At 34.7% G+C, this 23,100-nt stretch overlaps 5 protein-coding genes across 5 annotated transcripts; 2 read left to right on the plus strand and 3 right to left on the minus strand.

Annotated features, from left to right (window-relative positions):
• Positions 1-865: 865 nt before the first annotated feature.
• Positions 866-6,091, plus strand: LOC111806163 (spliceosome-associated protein 130 A). The gene is made up of 4 exons (XM_023691537.1): positions 866-4,140; positions 4,615-5,106; positions 5,433-5,586; positions 5,677-6,091. The coding sequence occupies exons 1-3, from the start codon at positions 1,129-1,131 to the stop codon at positions 5,568-5,570; spliced, it is 3,642 nt and encodes a 1,213-aa protein (XP_023547305.1). The 5' UTR covers positions 866-1,128; the 3' UTR covers positions 5,571-5,586; positions 5,677-6,091.
• A 455-nt stretch (positions 6,092-6,546) lies between these two features.
• Positions 6,547-8,518, minus strand: LOC111806173 (caffeoylshikimate esterase-like). The gene is made up of 7 exons (XM_023691549.1): positions 8,391-8,518; positions 8,186-8,312; positions 7,932-8,078; positions 7,706-7,836; positions 7,111-7,248; positions 6,937-7,035; positions 6,547-6,861 (listed from the first exon to the last, which is right to left on the minus strand). The coding sequence occupies exons 1-7, from the start codon at positions 8,412-8,414 to the stop codon at positions 6,586-6,588; spliced, it is 942 nt and encodes a 313-aa protein (XP_023547317.1). The 5' UTR covers positions 8,415-8,518; the 3' UTR covers positions 6,547-6,585.
• A 2,363-nt stretch (positions 8,519-10,881) lies between these two features.
• On the plus strand, positions 10,882-12,334 carry LOC111788944 (60S ribosomal protein L35-like). Its single transcript, XM_023669535.1, has 4 exons — positions 10,882-10,991; positions 11,093-11,228; positions 11,359-11,515; positions 12,044-12,334. Exons 1-4 carry the CDS (start codon positions 10,988-10,990, stop codon positions 12,116-12,118), a joined length of 372 nt encoding a protein of 123 aa, XP_023525303.1. The 5' UTR covers positions 10,882-10,987; the 3' UTR covers positions 12,119-12,334.
• A 2,865-nt stretch (positions 12,335-15,199) lies between these two features.
• LOC111811560 (3-ketoacyl-CoA synthase 19-like) lies at positions 15,200-18,416 on the minus strand. The gene is made up of 2 exons (XM_023698507.1): positions 17,867-18,416; positions 15,200-16,902 (listed from the first exon to the last, which is right to left on the minus strand). Exon 2 carries the CDS (start codon positions 16,766-16,768, stop codon positions 15,359-15,361), a length of 1,410 nt encoding a protein of 469 aa, XP_023554275.1. The 5' UTR covers positions 16,769-16,902; positions 17,867-18,416; the 3' UTR covers positions 15,200-15,358.
• Positions 18,417-19,467: 1,051 nt separating this feature from the next.
• Positions 19,468-21,536, minus strand: LOC111808639 (exocyst complex component EXO70H1-like). The gene has a single exon (XM_023694757.1). The coding sequence runs from the start codon at positions 21,456-21,458 to the stop codon at positions 19,632-19,634; it is 1,827 nt and encodes a 608-aa protein (XP_023550525.1). The 5' UTR covers positions 21,459-21,536; the 3' UTR covers positions 19,468-19,631.
• Positions 21,537-23,100: the final 1,564 nt, after the last annotated feature.

Genomic DNA, 23,100 nt, shown 5'->3' on the forward strand with positions numbered 1-23,100 from the left:
CTCCATTCTCGTATAAATATGAAGCTCAAATTCGTGGTTGGTCACAAATGGATCGGTTGAGAATCCTATATTATATATTTGACTCAAAGTCAATATTAATTGTGGGTTCTTCATTTATAAACCTATGACCATTCCCTAAATTAGCCGGGGTGGGACTTTCATCATCCAACACCTCCCCTCGAACATTTTGGAGTCCTTTGTTCGACATTTTTAGGATTTACCAATCTATTGGCACGATTAAGTTTAGGACACGACTCTAATACCATATTAGACAAACACGACTCTGGCTCTGATACCATATTAGGATTTACCAATCTATTGGCACGATTAAATTTAGGGCATGACTCTAATACCATGTTAGACAAACACAACTCTGACTCTGATATCATATTAGACGAACACGACTCTCCACAGTGGTATGATATGCTTCAATTTGAGCATAAGCTCTCATGCCTTTGCTTTAGATTTCCCCAAAATATCCGGTACCAACAGAGAGAATCCATAGATTATAAACCCATTATCATCTATTTTATTATATTGCTAGCTAGTTTGAGAATTTATATTATCAAAATATTTACTTTCATGTACGACTTATTTCACTTTTTCTATTTTAAATTATTGTCTATTTTCGTCTTTCAACTTTAAATATAATAATTTTAATTTTTTTAATTTTTATTCATAATTTAATAAATTAAATGAGATAAGTTGGCTTATGTATAGACGTATTTTTTTTTATATATATATAATTTTTATACCAATTTTCTCCATGTGGGCCCTTCTGTAATCCTGTACATGCACGCATTCGTAAACCCGGATCAATTTCTTCAAAATCTGAACCGTTAGATTCGAACGAAGTCGGGAGTTGGCCAATATTGCTTTGCCGCGCTCATCGTCTCCTTTAATCGGGCTGCTAGGGTTTATACCGCACTCGAATTATCGCAATTTTTCTGACGCATTTTCAGTTCCCGGGGTTTACAGCTCCAAATTCCTCTCTTCACCTTCGTCTTCATGACGAACTTCTCCTGAAGCCTTTCAAAACCCCCGTTCTTTATCATTAAGCCCTAAAGCTCGTTTCTCTCTACATTTTCCCGCCGAAGTAGAGTGAACCCTCTTGCAGTTGTTTGAGCTATGTATCTTTACAACCTCACTTTGCAACGAGCTACCGGGATTGTTTCGGCTATAAATGGAAATTTCTCCGGTGGAAAAACACAGGAGATAGTTGTGGCCAGAGGGAAGGTCCTGGATCTCATTCGTCCCGATGATAGTGGTAAGATCCAAACTCTGCTTTCCGTTGAAATTTTTGGTGCGATTCGGTCTTTAGCTCAATTCAGGCTTACTGGGTCTCAGAAAGATTATATTGTTGTTGGGTCTGATTCGGGGCGAATTGTCATTCTCGAGTACAATAAGGATAAAAATGTGTTTGATAAGATACATCAGGAGACTTTTGGGAAGTCTGGTTGTCGTCGGATTGTTCCGGGGCAATATTTGGCCGTTGATCCTAAAGGGAGGGCTGTTATGATTGGGGCTTGTGAGAAGCAGAAGCTCGTTTACGTGTTGAATAGAGATACTGTAGCGAGGCTTACTATTTCTTCGCCACTGGAGGCTCACAAGTCACATACGATTGTCTATTCAATTTGTGGAATTGATTGTGGATTTGACAACCCTATATTTGCTGCAATTGAGTTGGATTACTCGGAGGCAGATCAAGATTTTACTGGGGTGGCTGCAAGTGAGGCCCAGAAGCATTTAACTTTTTATGAACTTGATCTTGGTCTAAATCATGTCTCTAGGAAGTGGTCAGAGCCTGTTGATAATGGTGCGAATATGCTAGTTACTGTTCCTGGTGGCGGAGATGGTCCAAGTGGAGTGTTAGTTTGTGCTGAAAATTTTGTTATTTATAAGAATCAGGGACATCCAGATGTGAGAGCTGTCATTCCTAGGCGTGCAGACTTACCTGCTGAACGTGGTGTGCTTATAGTTTCAGCATCTATGCATAAGCAAAAAACAATGTTTTTCTTTCTTTTACAGACAGAGTATGGAGATATTTTTAAGGTTACTTTGGAACACAACAATGACAGTGTCAAAGAACTGAAGATTAAGTATTTCGATACAATTCCCGTTACAGCTTCAATGTGTGTGTTGAAGTCTGGATTCCTATTTGCTGCCTCAGAATTTGGAAATCACTCTCTATACCAGTTCCAAGCGATAGGGGATGATGCTGATGTTGAGTCTTCCTCTGCTACTCTGATGGAAACTGAAGAAGGTTTTCAGCCTGTCTTTTTCCAGCCTAGGAGGCTTAAAAATCTTGTTAGAATTGATCAAGTAGAGAGTTTAATGCCAATAATGGACATGAAAGTCATAAATCTTTTTGAGGAAGAAACACCCCAGATATTTACTCTCTGTGGGCGTGGGCCTCGATCATCTCTGCGAATATTGAGACCTGGTTTGGCCATCAGTGAAATGGCTGTGTCAGAACTTCCTGGTGTTCCTAGTGCCGTTTGGACTGTGAAAAAGAACATCAACGACGAGTTTGATGCATACATTGTTGTGTCATTTGCGAATGCAACACTTGTTCTTTCCATTGGTGAGACAGTTGAAGAAGTCAGTGATAGTGGATTTCTGGACACTACCCCTTCCCTTGCTGTTTCTTTGATAGGTGATGATTCACTTATGCAAGTCCATCCGAATGGCATTAGGCATATTAGGGAAGATGGACGTATTAATGAATGGAGAACTCCAGGTAAGAGGACCATTGTTAAGGTTGGCTCTAATAGGCTTCAAGTGGTGATTGCCCTGAGTGGGGGAGAACTTATTTATTTTGAGGTAGACATGACTGGTCAGTTGATGGAAGTGGAAAAGCATGAAATGTCTGGAGATGTTGCCTGTTTGGACATTGCCCCAGTACCTGAAGGGAGACAACGTTCTCGTTTCCTAGCAGTTGGTTCTTATGACAATACAATACGAATTCTATCATTGGATCCTGATGACTGTATGCAGATTTTAAGTGTGCAAAGTGTTTCTTCAGCTCCAGAATCTCTCCTATTTCTTGAAGTTCTGGCATCAGTAGGTGGGGAGGATGGTGCTGATCATCCTGCTAGCCTTTTCTTAAATGCTGCTTTGCATTCTGGGGTTTTATTCAGAACAGTAGTAGATATGGTGACAGGTCAGCTCTCTGATTCCCGATCCCGGTTCTTAGGTCTAAGAGCACCCAAACTGTTTTCTGTTATTTTGAGGGGTAGGCGTGCAATTCTTTGCCTCTCAAGTAGACCTTGGCTTGGTTATATTCATCAAGGACATTTTCTTTTGACGCCTCTATCATATGAAACTCTGGAATATGCTTCCTCTTTTTCATCGGATCAGTGTGCTGAAGGTGTGGTTGCTGTAGCAGGAAATTTCTTGAGGGTTTTTACCATTGAGAGATTGGGAGAAACATTTAATGAAACAGTTATTCCACTCAGGTACACTCCAAGGAAGTTTGTGCTTCATCCTAGGAGAAAACTATTGGTTTTAATTGAGAGTGATCAGGGAGCATTCACTGCAGAAGAGCGAGAAGCTGCTAGAAAAGAATGTTTTGAGGCTGCAGGGACTGGAGAAAATGGGAATGGCAAAATGGAAATGGAGAATGGAGGAGATGATGAGGATAAGGATGATCCTTTATCTGATGAGCATTATGGTTACCCAAAGGCAGAGTCCGAAAAATGGGTTTCTTGCATCCGAGTTCTTGACCCTCGGTCAGCCACTACAACTTGTCTGCTGGAGCTTCAAGACAATGAAGCGGCATTCAGTGTTTGTACTGTGAATTTCCATGACAAGGAATATGGAACTCTTTTAGCTGTTGGTACTGCAAAAGGGCTGCAGTTTTTCCCTAAACGAAGTTTAGTTGCTGGATATATTCATATTTATCGTTTTCTAGAGGATGGAAAATCCCTCGAGCTTTTGCACAAGACACAAGTGGAAGGTGTTCCTCTCGCTTTAGCTCAGTTCCAGGGAAGATTACTAGCGGGGATAGGATCTGTGCTCAGATTGTATGATTTGGGGAAGAGAAGATTGCTTAGGAAGTGTGAAAATAAGTTATTCCCTAATACAATTGTGTCCATTCAGACATATCGTGATCGAATTTATGCTGGTGACATTCAGGAGGTATGCCACTATATTATTACTATATCAAGCTTTTCTTCAATTTTCTGTTCTGTGATAAGACACCTTGTTAGAATTTTTTCAGCACAACTCAGCGAAGGTGTTAAAAAATTTTATTTTTTGTTTAAAAGCATGTAATCACTACAATGAACATGTAAAACTTTTTTTGCAGATGTGCTCCATGTATAATGTGTTCCTCTGCTGTTGTAGACTGCATTTTCTATTCGATTCTGTTAGCTAGACATCATTCTCAAGTGAAATAAAACCTCATCCATAACTATCTTTTATGATAATAATTGAGTTTTGAAATGAGAGATTAGTTAATTATGGGATACTTCATTTATTTTGTTTTCGTCGATGAAATTATAAGGAAAACTGCAAGTCTCAGGAAAGCTTATGAACTTGCATGTAAGGTTCCATCTATTTTGTCGAGTGTGTGCTAACTTGAAACTATCCTTTTCTCATTTGCTTTTGCAGTCATTCCATTATTGCAAGTACAGGCGGGATGAAAATCAACTGTACATATTTGCGGATGATTCTGTTCCTAGATGGCTTACAGCATCATACCATGTGGATTTTGATACCATGGCTGGTGCTGACAAGTTCGGAAATATCTATTTTGTGCGGTTACCACAAGATGTCTCGGATGAGATTGAAGAAGATCCAACAGGTGGAAAGATAAAATGGGAGCAGGGAAAGCTTAACGGGGCACCTAACAAAGTCGAGGAGATCATACAGTTTCATATTGGTGACGTGGTCACATCATTGCAGAAGGCGTCTTTGATTCCAGGGGGTGGAGAATGCATTTTGTACGGTACAGTGATGGGAAGCTTGGGGGCATTGCATGCTTTCACCTCCCGTGATGATGTTGATTTCTTTTCTCACTTGGAGATGCATTTGAGACAGGAACATCCACCTTTATGTGGAAGAGATCACATGGCTTATAGATCGGCTTATTTTCCTGTTAAGGTAAATTTTCTGCTGCTGCTAATTTTTGTTCATTTGAACTCTTTCAATTCCTTCCGAATTTATCAATCTTGTTAGACGCACATGATTGATGGCTTGAATGATTGTGGATATTGCGACAGTGTCTACCATGAACTACATTAATATGTTCTTCAATCGTAGCTGCTATATAAGTTGAAACTAAAATTTCTGCAGTCATTTGATCTTGGCTTGCATTGCCGTTAGTCAACTGCTCCTTATTTTCCTCCTATCGGCATGTCGTCATATGTGGCGTTCATAAGTCAACATCTGAATTTGAGAACCTAACCAATCTTGATGGATCATTGCAGGATGTGATTGATGGGGATCTGTGCGAGCAGTTCCCAACCCTCCCCCTGGATTTGCAGAGAAAAATTGCCGACGAACTGGACCGAACTCCCGGAGAAATACTGAAGAAGCTTGAAGAAGTACGAAATAAGATCATTTAAGGCACGAACAGCCAAGGTGAAAATTCTTCCTTCATATCATAGTGTGTAGGGGTAAAGCAAATGATGGTTGGGAATTTGTGTTAAATTGAATGGTTGAACCTTGCAGGTCAGAGTTGCAAGAGCTAGCTTTAGATGGGGTTTTAATGGCTTTGAAGCTGACATTATTGAAGTCATTAAACAACCCTTGCACTTGATACTTGGTAGGGTAAGGAGCAGATGATCCAAATGACCATCTGGTTTTGAGAAAAAATGAAGGTATGATGGTTGTGTATTGTATTTGAGATATGTTCTTCAGTGTACTTGATAAAGGAAGCGGGCTTCTTTCTGGGGATTCTTGCAAAATGTAGAATGTAATGTCATAGGATGTAGTTGTTTATATAGATTCAGCCTTTAATTGTAACTGATGTTATTGAGTTTACATTACACTTTTTACCTTTCTCCTGAGTTCTGCCTGAGAATGTGAAAGTTTTTGTTGATCAATCTCGCTCGGATGGAATGTTATATCTGATCTCTTTTGTGCCCTTCGGGATTTTGTGGATACGTGAACACGAGTTAGAGTTGTTCATTTTCGAGTCGATAAGGCTCTGTTTGGAGTTGCTTCAAATGGGTCGAGAAAGTTGTTTATTTTGGTTTCTTCGGGGAGACTTGGATGAAAAATATATTTACTCAACCCTTAATCTTCAAGTTTTATTGTTTAATTTTACGATCACATTCTAACATGCTTGTTTTTATACAGGTTCATTATGTGTATAATTCCTACAAAAAAAAAAAAAGATTTACATCTTATCAAAATGAACTCAAAATTATGCTTTTTCTTTAACAATTTATTTACAAATAATTTCAATTTTATTTCCAAAATATTTGAAAGGTAGCTAAATTTTAAACACAGCATCTAAGAAAAAGAGTTTATTTAAAATAAAATGATTTAACAATTAAATAATAATCAACCACAAACGTTTTGAAATTGATATTCAAATTTACTCATAAATATTTACAATACGAACAATTAATGAATTTATTGTTGCTTGGATTCCAAACCACCTCGACGATCATTTTCATATTTCTTCTCTAATTCCGACTTCACATTCCTCTTCTCCAACCAGTCGATGATGTCTGAAAATACAATATCTATATTCTCCGGCGTCTCGCCGTACAACAAACCGTGCCACATTCCCGGGTACATCTTCAACGTCTTATCATCGCTCACCGCTTCGTCATAGAGTTGTTTGCTAACCAATTTGTCCGTAACCCGATCATCTTCACCATGAAGAAGGAGGAATGGTACAGAAACCTAAACAAGACACCAACATATAATTAAAAAAACAAAAAACAAACACAAAAATAAATAAAAAGAAAACAAAAATACCTCATCAAGCTTATGTTCAAGTTCAGAGCTGATCCTCAAGAGTTCATAGCCAGTTTTCAATCGAGGTCGACCTTTGTAACAGTACCGATTTTCCCTAATCTGCAAATAACAGCATTATTTTTCATTATTTGCATTTATAATAATAAAATCAAAACTGGAAATTAAAATAAATACCTGTTTTCTAATTTCAGGGACTTTGAAGGCAATATCAATAATATCTTGAGTTGGAATAATTTTCCAGGTTGGAATTATTTTGCAAAGCTTTGTCAGAAAACTTATCGTCAAAGCATTTGGTCTCATGTCCTCAGCAATCTATCAAATTCCACACCACATATTCATTAAATAATTAACATAAAAATCAAATCAAATACATTTAAATTTCCCAATTATTTATAATTTAAATAGGAAATTACCCTTTAGTCCCTCTTTTTTTATTATTTCTAAAATAAAAAAGAAAATAAATATTAAATGGGTCAAAATAAAAAAAATAAAAAAAAAATCGAGATTAGCTTTTCAAGATTCCAACGTATGGAAAAAGTCCAACCTGTAGATCTAAATCACTTATTTTTTTATTTATTTATTTATTTTTTTTTTTTGTTGAGATGTCAATTAAAATAATAATGTATTAATTATTTTTTAATGCAATCCTTTAACAAACCTTTGCTTGCACATCAATCACATATTAATTTTATTATTATATCTCCAATTGCTTAATTATCTTGAAAAATAAATAAATAAATAAATAAAAATAAAGGAGTAAAAAAATGACCTTACACATGGGAGCAACTAAGATGGCTCCATCCCAATATTCAGGCTGTTTTCTGTGTACCAATACAGCCACTGCTCCTCCCATTGACTCTCCCATCAAATACCTTTTCTTCTCCCTATTTTCCTTCTTTTCTGCTCGTAATTATGTACTAAATAAATTAAATTCTAGAAATTTGAACTTCTGACCTCTAGAAAGCCAAATAATTGTAAGAAAATGAATTAATTACCAGCTATGGAAGTGAAGAACGAAGAACAGTCGTCGACTACGTTATTGAAGCTCGAAACATAGCCTTGTAACCCAGAGGACTTCCCATGTCCTTCATAATCAACCCCGTAAACTCCATATCCTTCCTTTGCTAGTCTCCTTGCACTACCTATTCAAAATAAAAATATAATTTTTATTTTTTATTTTTTTAAATTTAAAATAATAACGACTAATTTAGGGAATGATCATAAGAAGGAAAAAAAAAAAAAAACTTACTGTCCATGGTGATGCTACATTCCATGGCGTAGCCATGGCAGAGAAAAACCAGAGCTTTTGGTTCTTCGTTCTTCGGAACCCAACTGCACGTGAAGAGCTTCAACCCACGTGAATTCACTATAAATTCCTGCAAATTTTCAAAATTTTCCCATTCATTTTCTCGGGAAAATCCCAAAAGAAAAAGAAAAAAAAAACATGAACTCACCTCTTCGTATGTTACATTCTCCATCTGAGAGAAAAATGAGAATCTGTTTGGATGGTGAGAAAATTTATGAAAAACCCAGAAGAACAGAGGGAGTAGGAATGAGATTTGGAGCAGAGAAGAAGGGGAATTTAAACAAAAACAATACAAAATAATTAATTGTTTTATATTGGATTGGAGTTTTAAATTTATTTATAAATTTGAGTTAGTCTAAATTTAGTCCCCTAATTTTCAGAAAATTAAAATTTAATCACTCCTTTTAAAAATAGTATAATCCAGTCAAATTCTAACTTATTATTGTTAATTATAATTAAATATATATTATCATAATTAACAAAAAATTAATATCAATAATCAAAATTCAGCCCTAATAATAAAAACTGAAGCCTAAAAATATAAAATTAATTAAAAAAATAACGAAAATAAATTATTATTGACCATTTCGAAAGTCATAATTTTGAATGTTATATTTGATTCGTTATACAGTGGTACAAAATATTTTTTAAAAATAATATTCAATATTATGACTATTTGATTTATTATTATTTTTAATTTTTTTTTTCATTTAATAAAAAATTAATTTTAGGTTTTAATTTTGTGAAATTAAGCTTTTAATTATTATCTATATTTAGATTTTTATTTAGTTTTTAAGAAAATACAAAAATATATAATTTTTTAAAATTGTTTTTATTTTTAAATTTTGATTAAGAATTTAAATATTTATAAAAAAAAATATATAATTTTTAAGAATCTCAAATAAAAAAATCAAAAGGTTATCACGTTAGCTTTTAAAATTTATTTAAAAGATTAAATAGTTGTTAAATGAATTATATTAAGCGTCAGCTGAATAAAATAATAAGCATGCTCATTACTAGACCGTGCACCAATAATGCTATTAGTAAAAAGACTCATATACCCTCGTTACAAATAATTTTCTGTTTGCAAAAACATATTTATTTTGAATAATCCAAAATGAATAAATTTTAAATTAATTTTCAGAGGAAAAAAAAAAAACAGAAAATCAGTCTTTTATTATTTTCATTTGATGTTTTCTCAATAAATTGTTCATTTATGATTATTAATTACTTTTTAATTAAAAAGTAGAATAAATAAATTAATCACAAATTAACCATCGTTGTACAATTATTTAAAGAAACTGTATCGAAAAATGGCTGAATTTTAAAGAATTATATATATATATATATATTGTATAAGTCAATTAATCAAAATTATGGTATTTTAATTGTATTGATATATTTAATAGTGCCAAATATATATGATTAAAAATACTATTGGAATCTTTGAAACTAATAAATAAACACATTTTCCAACCCAATAATAATAATAATAATAAGCACATTTTTTTTCATTAATGAACAAATAAATGCATTTCAATTATTATGATAGATCTTTTTAGATTAGCCATTTAATTGGAAAATGCAAAAAATAAAAAAATAATAATAAATAAATAAATAAATAAATAAATAAAGGAAAAAAAAATATTCCATTAAGATCAAACTAAAATTATTATTTTTTTTTAAATTGGAATTTGATATGAGAATTAAACAAAATAAATACAATTTTAAAAGAAAAAAAAAAACTATAAAAGAAAAAAAAATAGTATCAACTTCATAATAACATCTCAATTTGTTGTATGATTGACGAGTTTGTTATCTTTACGGCATTCTCTTCATTCCATGAATGAAAGATAAACTAGTGAGAAACAATAGCAACTTGTTTGTTTTGTGGACTAAAATTATTTGTATTTTGTTTGTTTCTTTAAGAATGATGTCCATTTTTGTTTGTTTCTTTGGAGCAGCTTGGGGTTTTTATTTTTATTTTTATTTTTATTATTATTTATTTTCTCTCTGTCTTCATTTCAATTTTATTTTTATTAGCAAGGAAATGAATATTAAATAAATGTGAAATGCTTCAACTAACCCTTTAGTTCATGTTAATATTCTAATCCACCCCAAAAAGTTATTATTATTATTATTATTATTATTTTAAATACAATATCTACAAATTGAAAAACTCATAATTTACAGGCTTTAAAAACGTAATGGGCCAAATAGTAAAGCCCATCCATATCAAGATTGCTTATTGGGCCAAGCATGAAAGCCCAATATGCCAAGATTCAATTAATGGGCCAAATATTGAGGCCCAATCCACATAAAGACTCTTAGTGGGCCAAACAGTAAAGCCCAGTTCACAGAAAATTCTCTTAGTGGGCTAAGCTGTAAAGCCTAGTCCATAGCAAAAATTCTTAGTGGGCCAAATGGTAAAGCTCAATCCATATCAAATCTCTTAGTAGGCCCAACAGTAAAGCCCAATTCATATTGAAAATCTGTTAATTGGGCCAAGCAGTAAAGCCCAATTCATATTGAAAATCTGTTAATTGGGCCGAACAATAAAGCCTAGTCCATAGCAAAATTTGTTAGTGGGTCAATTGGTAAAAGCCCAAGAAATTGAGAGAGGAAATTACGGGCGTCTTAAATAGGTTTGATCTTCTTCTACTTCTTCAACCTAGGGTTGTGCACGCTGCAGGCCTCCGCCGTATCCCAAACACACAACAGCCGGTCTCTGCTTGCTAGATTCTAATGGGTAAGTTCGTATCAAACTTGGTTTATAGAACTTTTTCTTCGTAATTTATTTGTTGCTGATAAACATTCATTGATTGCTCTTGATTTTTTGATTGAGCGCAGCGAGAATTAAGGTTCACGAGCTTAGACAGAAGTCGAAGGCGGATCTTCTGACCCAGCTTAAAGACCTTAAGGCGGAGCTTGCTCTTCTCCGTGTCGCTAAGGTCACTGGTGGTGCTCCCAACAAGCTCTCCAAAATGTACGTTGTTCTATCTTTCTATTGAGTTCTTTTTGTGTAATGTTTGTTTGTTGATTGTTTGTGTATTTTGCGCTTGGGTTTTGTTGTTATAATGTTTATGGGGATTTGTTTTGGTGGTTCTTGGTTGCAGTAAGGTGGTGAGGCTGTCAATTGCTCAGGTGTTGACCGTGATTTCTCAGAAACAGAAGGCTGCTCTTAGGGAAGCTTACAAGAAGAAGAAGCTTTTGCCTCTTGATTTGCGCCCCAAGAAGACCAGGGCCATTCGCCGAAGGCTCACCAAGCACCAAGTATGGACTTTCTTTCATTTGAAATGACATTTTTATACAGATTTTCCTTCCGCCGCTCTTGTATTTATCTCTCTGTCAGCTGAAAATTTGGTTATTGTTGCATAAATCTAGATAATCTATGAATTTGCTATCCATATTGTGAATTGGTGTGTGTAGGTTTGTAGTGTTAATGTAGTATATCCATTGAATGACACTATTACTTAACTATAGTTTATCCATTGAATGACACTATTACTTAACTATAGTTTGCTTTAGGCAGTCTTAGATTGTTGAGCCGTGGCAATTTTAGAAGTTTAGATTAGACTTCGATTATGAGAAAAGAACAATGTTGAACAAAATGGTGCTGGAAGATCAGAATGATGCTCCTAGAATTTGAAGCCGTGTACCCATTTCCATGCCTTAGTACTATTAACAAAACCCTCAGTTTTATGCCTTATTTAGAATGTAGAACAGAATCCTCAATTTGTTGTATTGAAATACTCAATTTGTTTTATGCCTAATTCGACATCCATGTCATGTGTTATACAGGCATCTCTATTGACCGAGCGACAGAAGAAGAAAGAGATGTACTACCCATTGAGGAAATACGCCATTAAGGTGTAGGCATATAGCAAATTGATTGATCATCCTTGGTATGATGCCATCTTCTACTCATTTTGGCTTTTGATTTATGGATAACGTTATTCAGACTTGAGTTTGTCTATTTTCAATCTCATTTTGTTAGATCTTTGAGAACTTTGAAGTATTTCCTTTTCCATGTAGTAATACGTTAGCGTTTCCCAAGTTTATAATGAAAAATGGTTTTGGTTAGTGGAATTTCATCTGAGCTTCAAACCCATACCCATCCGCAACTATGCAGTGTAGTTAAATGTTTCTCTTTAATATGGCTGAAATTTGGTAGAACATAAACATGGGGGTTGGAGTTAATAATCAAATGGTGTAACTAAATGTAGAAGGCTCGTGTCAGGTGGTTGTCTCGTGTCGTTTGACACTATTTATGATTAATTGTTGACCCAACTCTATGAATATTTTGCCATCCCTGACTTTAAGAGGTGTGATTGTAATAAACTTATAATTCAAATGGTCTGGCTTGGCCATGTGCGACGTTACCAAATTCCATGTCGAAGCGTGATGGTCACGATTATGATGTAATAAGGAAATAAAAATAAATGGTTACAACGATGCTACAAAGACAGAAAATTTTAATTCATAAAGGAAAGCACATGCTAAATTTTGGTAGGGACCATATTTTTTTCTTTTGTGGGTATCATAAGTATATGCGTTGTTTGTTGGTAGAATACTTTGTTTCCTCACTCAGTAGTTAATCTTATTTGATTGTGTTCAATTAATCTTATTTGATTGTGTTCAATTAATCTTATTTGATTGTGTTCAATTAATCTTATTTGATTGTGTTCAATTAATCTTATTTGATTGTGTTCAGTTAATCTTATTTGATTGTGTTCAATTAATCTTATTTGATTGTGTTCAATTAATCTTATTTGATTGTGTTCAATTAATCTTATTTGATTGTGTTCAATTAATCTTATTTGATTGTGTTCAGTTAATCTTATTTGATTGTGTTCAATTAATCTTATTTGATTGTGTTCAATTAATCTTATTTGATTGTGTTCAATTAATCTTATTTGATTGTGTTCAATTAATCTTATTTGATTGGTTTATTAATAGAGTCAATAGGTCCATAAATCCTTTCAATTTTTATGTTTACGTTTCCTAAATTTAAATTTTTTGTCTAATAAGTTATTAGTTTTTTTAACATTTTTTTTTTAATTCACAAATATACTCAAAATTATTAGTTTAGAAATATACTCAAAATTATTAGTTTAGAATTCTATTAGTTCACTTTTAATAATTTTGAATAAATAATTTTTTTTTTATTTCAATATAAATTTTAGAAACCACAACATTAAAAAATTTCAAATGTTTATTTTAAAAAAAATAAATTACTTAATAAATTTTTTAGTTAGTTTTATTTCTAACTAGAAAAAAATGTGTTCATCTATCTTATGTCTATTATCAATATGAATGTAACTCAATACATAAAGTTATTTACTCATAGCACATGCCCGTCCCATCGAATCTTTGAAATACTAAAAGATGTAAAAGAAAAACAAAGATACAAAAGGGGACTAAAATGGGTAAGTTCAGTGTGAAAGCTTAGCCATTTTAAAGATGCTATTTTGGGCAGAGCCATTGAAGAGGAGACCATGTGGTCCATATAGTGTAGCTCAGTGGGCGTCCATATAGTGTAACTCTGGAAGAAGAAGAAGAGCACCTGGGAACATTCTTCTTACTTTTACTCAATCATTTCCTGTTTTTTTAACACTTTTACCATTTATTCATTTCAGTCGTTCTATTTTTAAAACTATTTAATTTTATACTTCTATTCTCAAAACTATTTAATTTTGTACTACATGCAACGCAATCGATGCTCTATTGTACACATTTATGATTAATTTTTATGAACCTTTGTAGGTGAATTTTCATGTTAAAATTATGATTGAAAGAAATTAGATAGAAACGAAAATAAAAAGCCTAGAATGGACCTTTCGAAAGTACATGGACGAAAATGAAACAAACGTTGAAAGTACATAAACCAAAACTGGCCAACATTTTCTCACTTTTTTTAATTTAAAAAAGAAAAAAAAAGAGGAAATTTTAGGTGGTTTCCTTAATGAGGAATTTAATGTTGTGCATCAGAGAGGAGGAGAGGCCCAAGTGGTAAATGCTTTTGGATGAAGAGTTGGTGAAAGTGTTAAAGAACAGCCTCCAACCTTTGTCCCCTCAACCCAACACTTTATATTTTGGTCTCTATTTAATGATATTATTTTCATTTTAGAGGTTGATGAATAATTAGAACAAGAACAACGCTGCTTTTCATTCATACTTAGCTTTTAATTCTGTTTTTCCCCTCTCTCCTCTTAATTTCATTTGCTTTTGGAAAGATAAGACCCCACAAAAACCTTTGGCCTTTGTCCATTAATAACTTATAAGGTACAAACAAAGTGGTTGTGTAAGACAATAGTGAAGAAGCTGCAATGGCCTCTTTCCCCGGGACGGTGTCTCTTTCTTAGAACGTGTAGTGTGGATATTCAAATCTTCGACGAAGTTGTGATAGCTATCTCTCCACATGCAACGGGTTTTTACTTTTTACGTGGATACTCAAACTTTCGACCTATGAATGTGGGCTTCTACACTCACACGCTGTTTCGAGGCTCAAAATAACTTGAAGACACATGATGCCATTATGGCACATAATACAGAATTCACCAACTACAAATTTAATGCACTCTCACAGTGCATATTTAGAGTAGGAATAATTATATCACCATAATTCAATATCCTTAATAACAAAAAACAACAAAAAGTTTTAATATTTGAATCCATTGGCATAATATTGGTAACAGATTACTGAATCATTGGCATAATATTGGCAACAAAGACAACTATCAACATTTAATGAATTATTGGTAACAGATTGTTCTACGTTCTTGAATCCATTGGCATAATATTTGAACCCATGTACATATTACTAACTAAATCGAAATAATTTTAGTAGAATATATTAGTGATTTCTCAAAATGACACGACAAACATGATGGAATTAGTTCACCGACAGTCATTAACTCAGTTGAAAAGTTTAAGCATTCTAAAGAAGTTGGGAGCTGCAGGAAAACGCCATGTGATTGCCATTTCTAGCATATTTTTTTTTCATAATCAAGGAAAACGAACAAGCAACAAAAACAACCAAGCTTTTACAAGCAAAGCAAGTAGAGAAGTTAAAAGTACCTTTCATAAGAAACAGAGAAGAAAACGGACCTTTTTTCAAAGAATTTGTCGCTGTAGGTTGTGTTTTACGTCGTCAAACTTCACAAACGATAGACGCTCGTCGTTGAGCCAACTGCATTTCTCTTTAAGTGGATTCACAGTGAATTTTGCAGGGTAGCTATGGATGCAGTCTTTCCAGACATTTTCATCTTCCAAGTTGCTCATAACCTCCCACACACAGCTGTTGCATTCATAGCCTGCTCCAAAGCTTATCATCAGAATCTTGTCACCCTCTTTTAGCCTTTTTTTGGCTTCCATGTAGCCTAAAACATACCAAAGGCCACCAGTGGATGTGTTTCCAAATCTATGGAGTGCCATTCTTGCAGGCTCTAGGTCATAATCACTCAGCCCTAAGCTCTTACCGATCCCATCAATGACTGCCCTTTCAGTTGGTGGTATCCCAAAGTGATCGACTCCAGTCTTGAGATTCAAGCGCACTTTCTTTGCTTCGATGTTGCCGTTGATGGTTTTGTAAAAAGGATGAGTTAGGATGGCATAGCGAAGTAGTTCCCTCAATGGTAAAATCCTAGGCAGTAGAGTTTGAAGGTTGATGGTGAGAGCTTGAGTTGCAACAGCTTTTATGTGTTTGGTGAGACGAAAACCTCGGTGACCATGGTCATCTTCCACTTGAATGGAACATCCATATGCTTCGTTGCTTGATCCCAGATGCGTTCGAAGAATACATTTAAGTTTCAGCAGAGCAGAATCCTTCAAAGCTGCCTTGTTCGTGAAGAGCATCGAACAGCCTCCCGATCGGTACAAACAGTTCGTGAGCATCATAGGCTGTTCCTTCCCACTATACCAGTTTGGTCCTATGGATTCTGTACTAACAACAACCGCATATGCATTCTTGTTTGTCTTGAACAAGTGTTTCACGAGATCAATAGCTACAATACTGGCACTGCACCCCATCCCAGAGAGGTTGAAGGCTTTGACGTCCTCCCTCATCTTGTAACGGTTTATTATTCGAGCAGTCAACGAGGGCGCTGGAGAGAACAAAGACACATTCACAACAAGTATATCAATGTCAGATGGAGAAACTCCCGTCTTGGCAAAGAGTTTGTCGAGTGCGCTCGAAAACACATCATCCATCTCCGAAATAGCATCTGATAGAGAAGGGCTTTCTTCTCTGGCTGCAATTATGTTTTTCGGGCCGTAAGTTTCTCCTCCTAATCCCGAATTGACCATGCTTTTGAGTAGGTATCGGTATTCTTCAAGCCCCAGATTCCTGTTCCTCAAGATGATATTTACACAGGCTTCCACACCCAGCTTCCTGTCTTCAGTAGCTTTATAGCACTCGTACCCCAACAGATAACAGCATTGGTCTCTCCTTTGCAGAATCAACTTCCAAATGCAGAAGAAAGAATAGAAAAGAGACAGTAAACATACTACCATGAAAATCCCCATGGCCAGAGTGAGAGTGAGGAGACCAAGTTTCAGTTGGATCCTGTCATTCTATGGAGTGTAGTTATATTCAAGTTCTGTACCAACTAAGACAGCCATGCAATTTACTTTACTCGCAAATAGATGAAAATTCCAGCCTGTAAATACAGTTTGGTAGATCAAAAGAGCCATTAATTTTGATGGGCCAATAAAAGACTATAGACCAATTGTAATCAACCAACCCATCTCATACAGTTAAAATATGGTACATACTCCTAATAGTACAAGAAAACGTATTATTTAGCCAAGAACATGCTCCACTTAGAAAAGCTAACCACTGGTTTTCAGAAGCTCAAAACACACAAGTAATGAATTTCACTTCAATTATTACATAGTAGGGGAGGTTGCTATAGAATTGTTATTTCATTAGGAAACATGATCTGAAACTCTCTCTTTTTGTTCTCTGTTTTAGGCTAGTTGGGTAGTTGGTTACTGAATAACCATTGCCCCAAAGGGAGAAATTATTTGAGGAGGCGCTACAATGTAGCAGACAGTTTTGTACTATTCGATGTACAAGAAAGAAAGTGCAAAAATACTCCAAATTCGTTATTATGGGCATACAGATTTTTTAATCACATTCCATTGGTTACTAAAAGGTGTCTTATTGAATATATATTTTTTTTACTAATATACTAATTGAGAGGAGAAAAGCATTTCCAAATCATGATCATATTTGATAATGGCTATGGTAGATTCAAATGAGGAAGAAGATAGAGTGGGAAAATGAGTAATTTGAATTTTACAAAGTTACTGACCAACAACATGATAATGGCTGTGGTAGATTCAAATGAGTATTTTGAATTCTACAAAGTTACTAATCAACAACATGGATAATGGCTGTGGTAGATTCAATATGGTATCTGGCAGCAATCACGAATCAAAGGGAAACCATTAATTACAACTTTAGTACATGAGAATATGACACAGACTGCTCAGCTTATGAGATATCACATCACAATTACCAAAATCACAAGGAAAACCATGGATAAGAATCAATGAATCAATAACCATTTTCAACTCAAGTATGCAATTTAGAAAAGGGTATATAATCAGCATTCTCACCATCGCTCCACTTAAGAGAATATGCATGTCTCTGCTTGTTCACGGACAAGAAAACCTCGCTGTAATTCCATTAAAGAATCGATTAGGATGTTGATCCGATCGTCCCTTAGGGCCAATTATCCTCTCTGATTGTGTTGATAAGGAGAACAGCTCCTCTTCCATTTCCGATCTGAAAGGGCGCTGAAATTTTAGGGCTATGGGGATTTGACGCGTCATGAGCGGATATCGCCACGTAGGGTTTTAGGGTTTTGCAGAAAGGAGAAACGTCTGAGGTAGACGGTGGGTCCCCTGGTTGTTGGGGCAAATATGGTGATGATGTGATGCTAAGATCGATGAAAAACTCGGCTGAAAGTCGAGGCTCTCCCATGGCGACGTGTGCGCCTCTGACTCTTGACTTCCGTAATGTGGCAGACGGAAGGCGACCGGTTTGAAATTGGGCAACGTGAAGGTCAGCGCCGTCGCTGTCCAACAGAGGTGGCGCCGGTGAGCTGCTGAATGAGGAAGGAAAGGCTCGGCGGAGGTGGCGGATGAGTACCAAACTTTTGGCGGGGACGATGGAATAATAGGATTATTTCCATTATTAATATTATTTTTTAAAAATGATTTTTTTTTTTATTCGTTGGTTAAAAAAAAAACTAGAAATAATATTTATAAATTTAATGTTTAATTAAATTAAAATTGATTTTTTAATTCTCTCCTGCATTTTCTCTTCCACTGGCCAGCAGGAAATGATTGTTAATATATATATATATATATATATTATTAATTTTGGAAAAATAAATTTTCCATTTACTTTGTTTATATATAATTTAAATATAATTTGACTAAAATAAATTAATGGTTTGGAAAACGGGATGATCCAAAAAAATTCAATGATTAAGAAAGTTCAATTTGAACTCAAATTTAATAAATAATCAAATAAGGTTTTAATCAATACATTAAATTCTTTGAATATAAAGTTTGATTATATACACATTTTGCGAGAAAAAAATTCAATTATAAATATATATTCTTTATAAGTTAGAAAAAATAATAATTATATTGTATATACTATTTTTTTAAATGTTACAAAATTATAAAGGCAAGTCTAACTTTTTCAAAATTATTGGAATTGAATTAATAATTTAATGAAAATTTGTTCGGAAAGCTTTGTATTTTCTTTGTATAATAAATGTTTAGTCTATTGGAAAATAAATATTTTAGTTGGCAGAATTATTTTTTATTGGGTTAGAATTAATTACGTTCGAAAATGAACCTTATAATTTTAGAATTCTTAGTTTATGAATTATTTATTATTGCATTCCGTTTAATTAATTCATAAATTAACAGTGAAATCATTTATTTTTTTTGTGTAATGAGTTAAAATTCCAGCAATTTTATTCTACTTAAAATTTAACTCGTAGCTTGCAGTGAGTAATTTGTATAAGAACGACTGTGATTGCTAGTAGCAGTGATTACTGATAGTAGCAACGATGATCGATAGTGATTATTATTGGTGGACGTTAACAATCGTGAAGAAGTGAAGGGTTGATGAGGGTATTTTGGTAATTTAGAAGGAATTCAACTAAACATTTATAAACTTTTTTGAATTCGAACAGTAATTTAAACTTCCTTTTCTTATTTGTAAGGAAAAATAAAAACAAATCCAAATCAACATATATGATATAATCCACATCAGAAAACCCAAATTTATACTTTTCAAACGTGGACAATACGTGTCAACACGTGTCGCAGGGAGATTTTGCCACGTCATCATTTTTTGTGTTCAAACACTGTGAAAAGAAGAGGAAGAAGAACTACTACCGGAGGAAGAAACCCCATGAAACAAATCCGACAAGTAATTCCCCAAATCATGGGGAGAGAACCTCAAAACCCCTCTCTCCACACCCACCATCTCCGCGCACCCCTCGTAGAACTCCCTGTACCTCGGCACCACCTTCCTCGCTATACACATTTTCAGCTCGTCTCTCAGCTTCCCGTCCTCCACCCTCCACGACGTCTGTTTCCGGTACGCCTCTTCGAACGCTGCATTGAACTTTCTAAACCCCTCCTTCGCCGTCTCCGGCGACCCCACTTCCGTCGAACCCCTCTCCGGCAGACACGACATCACTCTGTTCCACGCCGTTGCTTCGTAGTTCGCTGTGTACACCTTCATCTTGCTCGTGTGATTCGCCTCCCACTCGCCGCCGAGGAGGCTTCTTAGATTGGTCGCCGTTACTGTCTTCACGATGAAGTTCAGGTTGTTGGCGAGGAAGAGATAGGAGAGAGATACGTCTTTGTAGAGCGCTGCTTTTGTGTCGAGTTTGCAGAGGAGGACTAGAATTAACCACCCGAGTTGCGCCGCCACTGGAGACGAGATACCGTCGTCGACGGCGTTGGTTTCCATGTACGACGCTGGAATATGAGATTTTCCGCTGGGAATGATGTCGGAGAGAGTCCCACTATAATCTCCCAGCGATGAGATGTAGTTCATCGCCGATCGGGTCAGTGGGTGGATTCCGCCGCCAGGGGCCGGAGTCTTGGATGAATATTTCTGAATTGTCAGCTCAAATTCATACAGAATGTCACGGATTAAATCCGCAAGCTTCACCATTGACGTTTGAGCTTGCGTTTTAATGGCGGACGTCGAAACAGAGTCGAATATTACCTCGATTTCCGGCAAGACTTCGTAACTCGCTTCGTAAAGCTCCATTAACAGAAAGATTTTGTCGGAATCTTTCTTCCCCTTTGCGACCAATTCCGGGAATCTAAACAACGTGATTGCACCATCTTTTGTGATGTCGGAAAAACAGGATTCTCGGATTCTTTCCGACCTCGAAAAAACATGATCGCAGAGAATTTTCTCTCCAAGAAACAGAGTATTCACGGCGATCTTGATCGAATTCATCCAAATCTTAATCACATGTTCCACCGAATCCCAATTCCATCTCTGAATTCTCGAAAGTTTGAACTTCTCTGTTTCGAGCCGATACAGAGTTTCATCGACGATCGATTTTCGGATTACTTTGTAGATTTGAACACACTCTTTCCCATACCCAGAATCAATCATGCAATCAGCAATCGATTTCAAGTCCGCCGAGACTCTGTCGACGTCGCCGACAGAATCCCCTCTGCTTTCCCCGTCGGCCGTTGACCTATCAGAAGATCTACCAGAAAAGGATTCCGGGTCGATATTCTGGCGATTCTCGCTCAAAATCTGGTAGAACTCCTTCTCGAGTCGTCTCATGGCAGCCTGCATCAGCTTTTGAGCTAGAACAAGGACATTGGAGGTGGAATTCTCGGATATGACAAAATCCATTGTCCGCCGGAGCTCATTGACGGAGTTCAAAAACTCATCGGATTCAGCTCGGCCGTGGCGGAAGAGGAAGGTAATTCTATTGAACTCAGAGGAATCCGGGTCCCATTTCATGATGATGGGTTCCGAGTTCGTGATAGCCTCTTCCATGGCCGCCAATTGGGAAGGGTCATAGCTCGACGGCAGCGAAGTCCGGCGGCCGGAGGTGGGGAAGGAAGAAGAGGAGTGGGAGAAGCCAAAGAATCCTTTGATGTGCATTAATTTATTAGAACTCTTTGGGGGCTCCGAAAGTATCATTGGGAAAACGCTTCGAGATCTGGCTATGGAGGCATGGGAGTTTTGAAGGGATTTATAAAGATTTCAACCAGCACAATCATCCATTGACCGATTCAACATTACGTGGCTGAGCTTATGTATATATACACACATATATATATTTATTTAAAATTGTATATTTGACTTCAAAGTATATTATTATATTATAAGATATAGTACCCATGCTATTAATTTGATGAGTTGGACATATGAGTTGAGATGACGTGGAGTCGTAGACTAACTAGCAAAATGGACCCCACATCCGTTAAACGCTTGGAAACTTGTCGCATACTGTTGGTGAGTGTGAATAAAAACAATAGACACATCAACGATTAAAAACAAAAATATTATTTTATTTTAAAAAAAACCATTCAAAATTCCGACTAATAATATAATATAATATAATATAAAATAATTAACATTATCACTTAAAAATGCCATAATTTATAATGCTAATATAGTTGTCCGTGGAAAGTTTCAAAGTTTGGATATATACTTTGTAGTTATATGTCGCACACAATTTTTGTGGACTATATAAATCAATACATTTTTAAAAAATATAATATATAATTTTTTTTTCTCCGTATTTATATAGTTCATATCATAAGATTGAGTCAATATTTTGGTGAATTTTTTTGAAGCAAAATTTTTAATTCTATCTACTCAAATACGCTATCAAAGATGTAATTATTACTTATTTATTTATAATCTATAATATTATTTTTTTTTAAATTGTTTTCAACTCGGTTTTTTTACTCTGTGTTAAATTTTTTAAAAATAATATTAATATTTTTAAAGAAAGAGATAAGTTCTAAAAGTCTATTTTTTTTTTTCAATACCCACCAAAATAAAGAGGAAAAAAAAACAAATAATCATGGCCTGCCTTAAATTTTGACCATGACCATGAGACCTAATCTTCAAGGAAATGATCACGTGGCATATCTTTTATAATGAAAAATAAAAAAATTATATAATTTCTAAATACGAGGAATGGTCGACCATGTATGACAATCCAACAAAATTTTAAGGAAAGAATAAGAAGGGATATCATCGTAAAATGATTAAAAATTGTCATTTTTCTTCCAATAATGATGTTTTTTGTCCTGTTTTTAAAATTTATTAAAATATTATATCTAGAATATTTGATATTTGTAAGGGAGGTTAGTGATATATTGTAATTTAAAAATATTTAATATTCAAGTTAATGTAATATAATTTTTTAAATAATTAAATAAAAATAATCCTAAAAATAACCAAAGTATTTGAAAAAGCTAATTAATTAATCCGCTATTTTTTTCTTTTAAATTGACAATTATTTTGGTAGAATTATCTATTTTCCGCCTAACTTTTTTTTTTTTATTATTATTTTTTTTTATTTTTTATGTATTGAACAATTCTTTCACGAAAATTAGGTAGAGAAAAAACTGTCACTAGTTTATTTTTCTTTTAAAATTCATGAGTTAAAAATTTAATTTTTATTAAATATAAGATTTAATTTTATAAATACTTATTTAAAACAAAAATTGACTTGATCAAACTACATATCTTACAAATTAATTAATTAATTAATTATTAATGAAAAGAAATCAAAGGAGAACCCACACCACACAAAATTCAATTAATA

Source organism: Cucurbita pepo, chromosome LG01 (assembly GCF_002806865.2).
Source record: "Cucurbita pepo subsp. pepo cultivar mu-cu-16 chromosome LG01, ASM280686v2, whole genome shotgun sequence".
Lineage (NCBI taxonomy): Eukaryota > Viridiplantae > Streptophyta > Magnoliopsida > Cucurbitales > Cucurbitaceae > Cucurbita > Cucurbita pepo.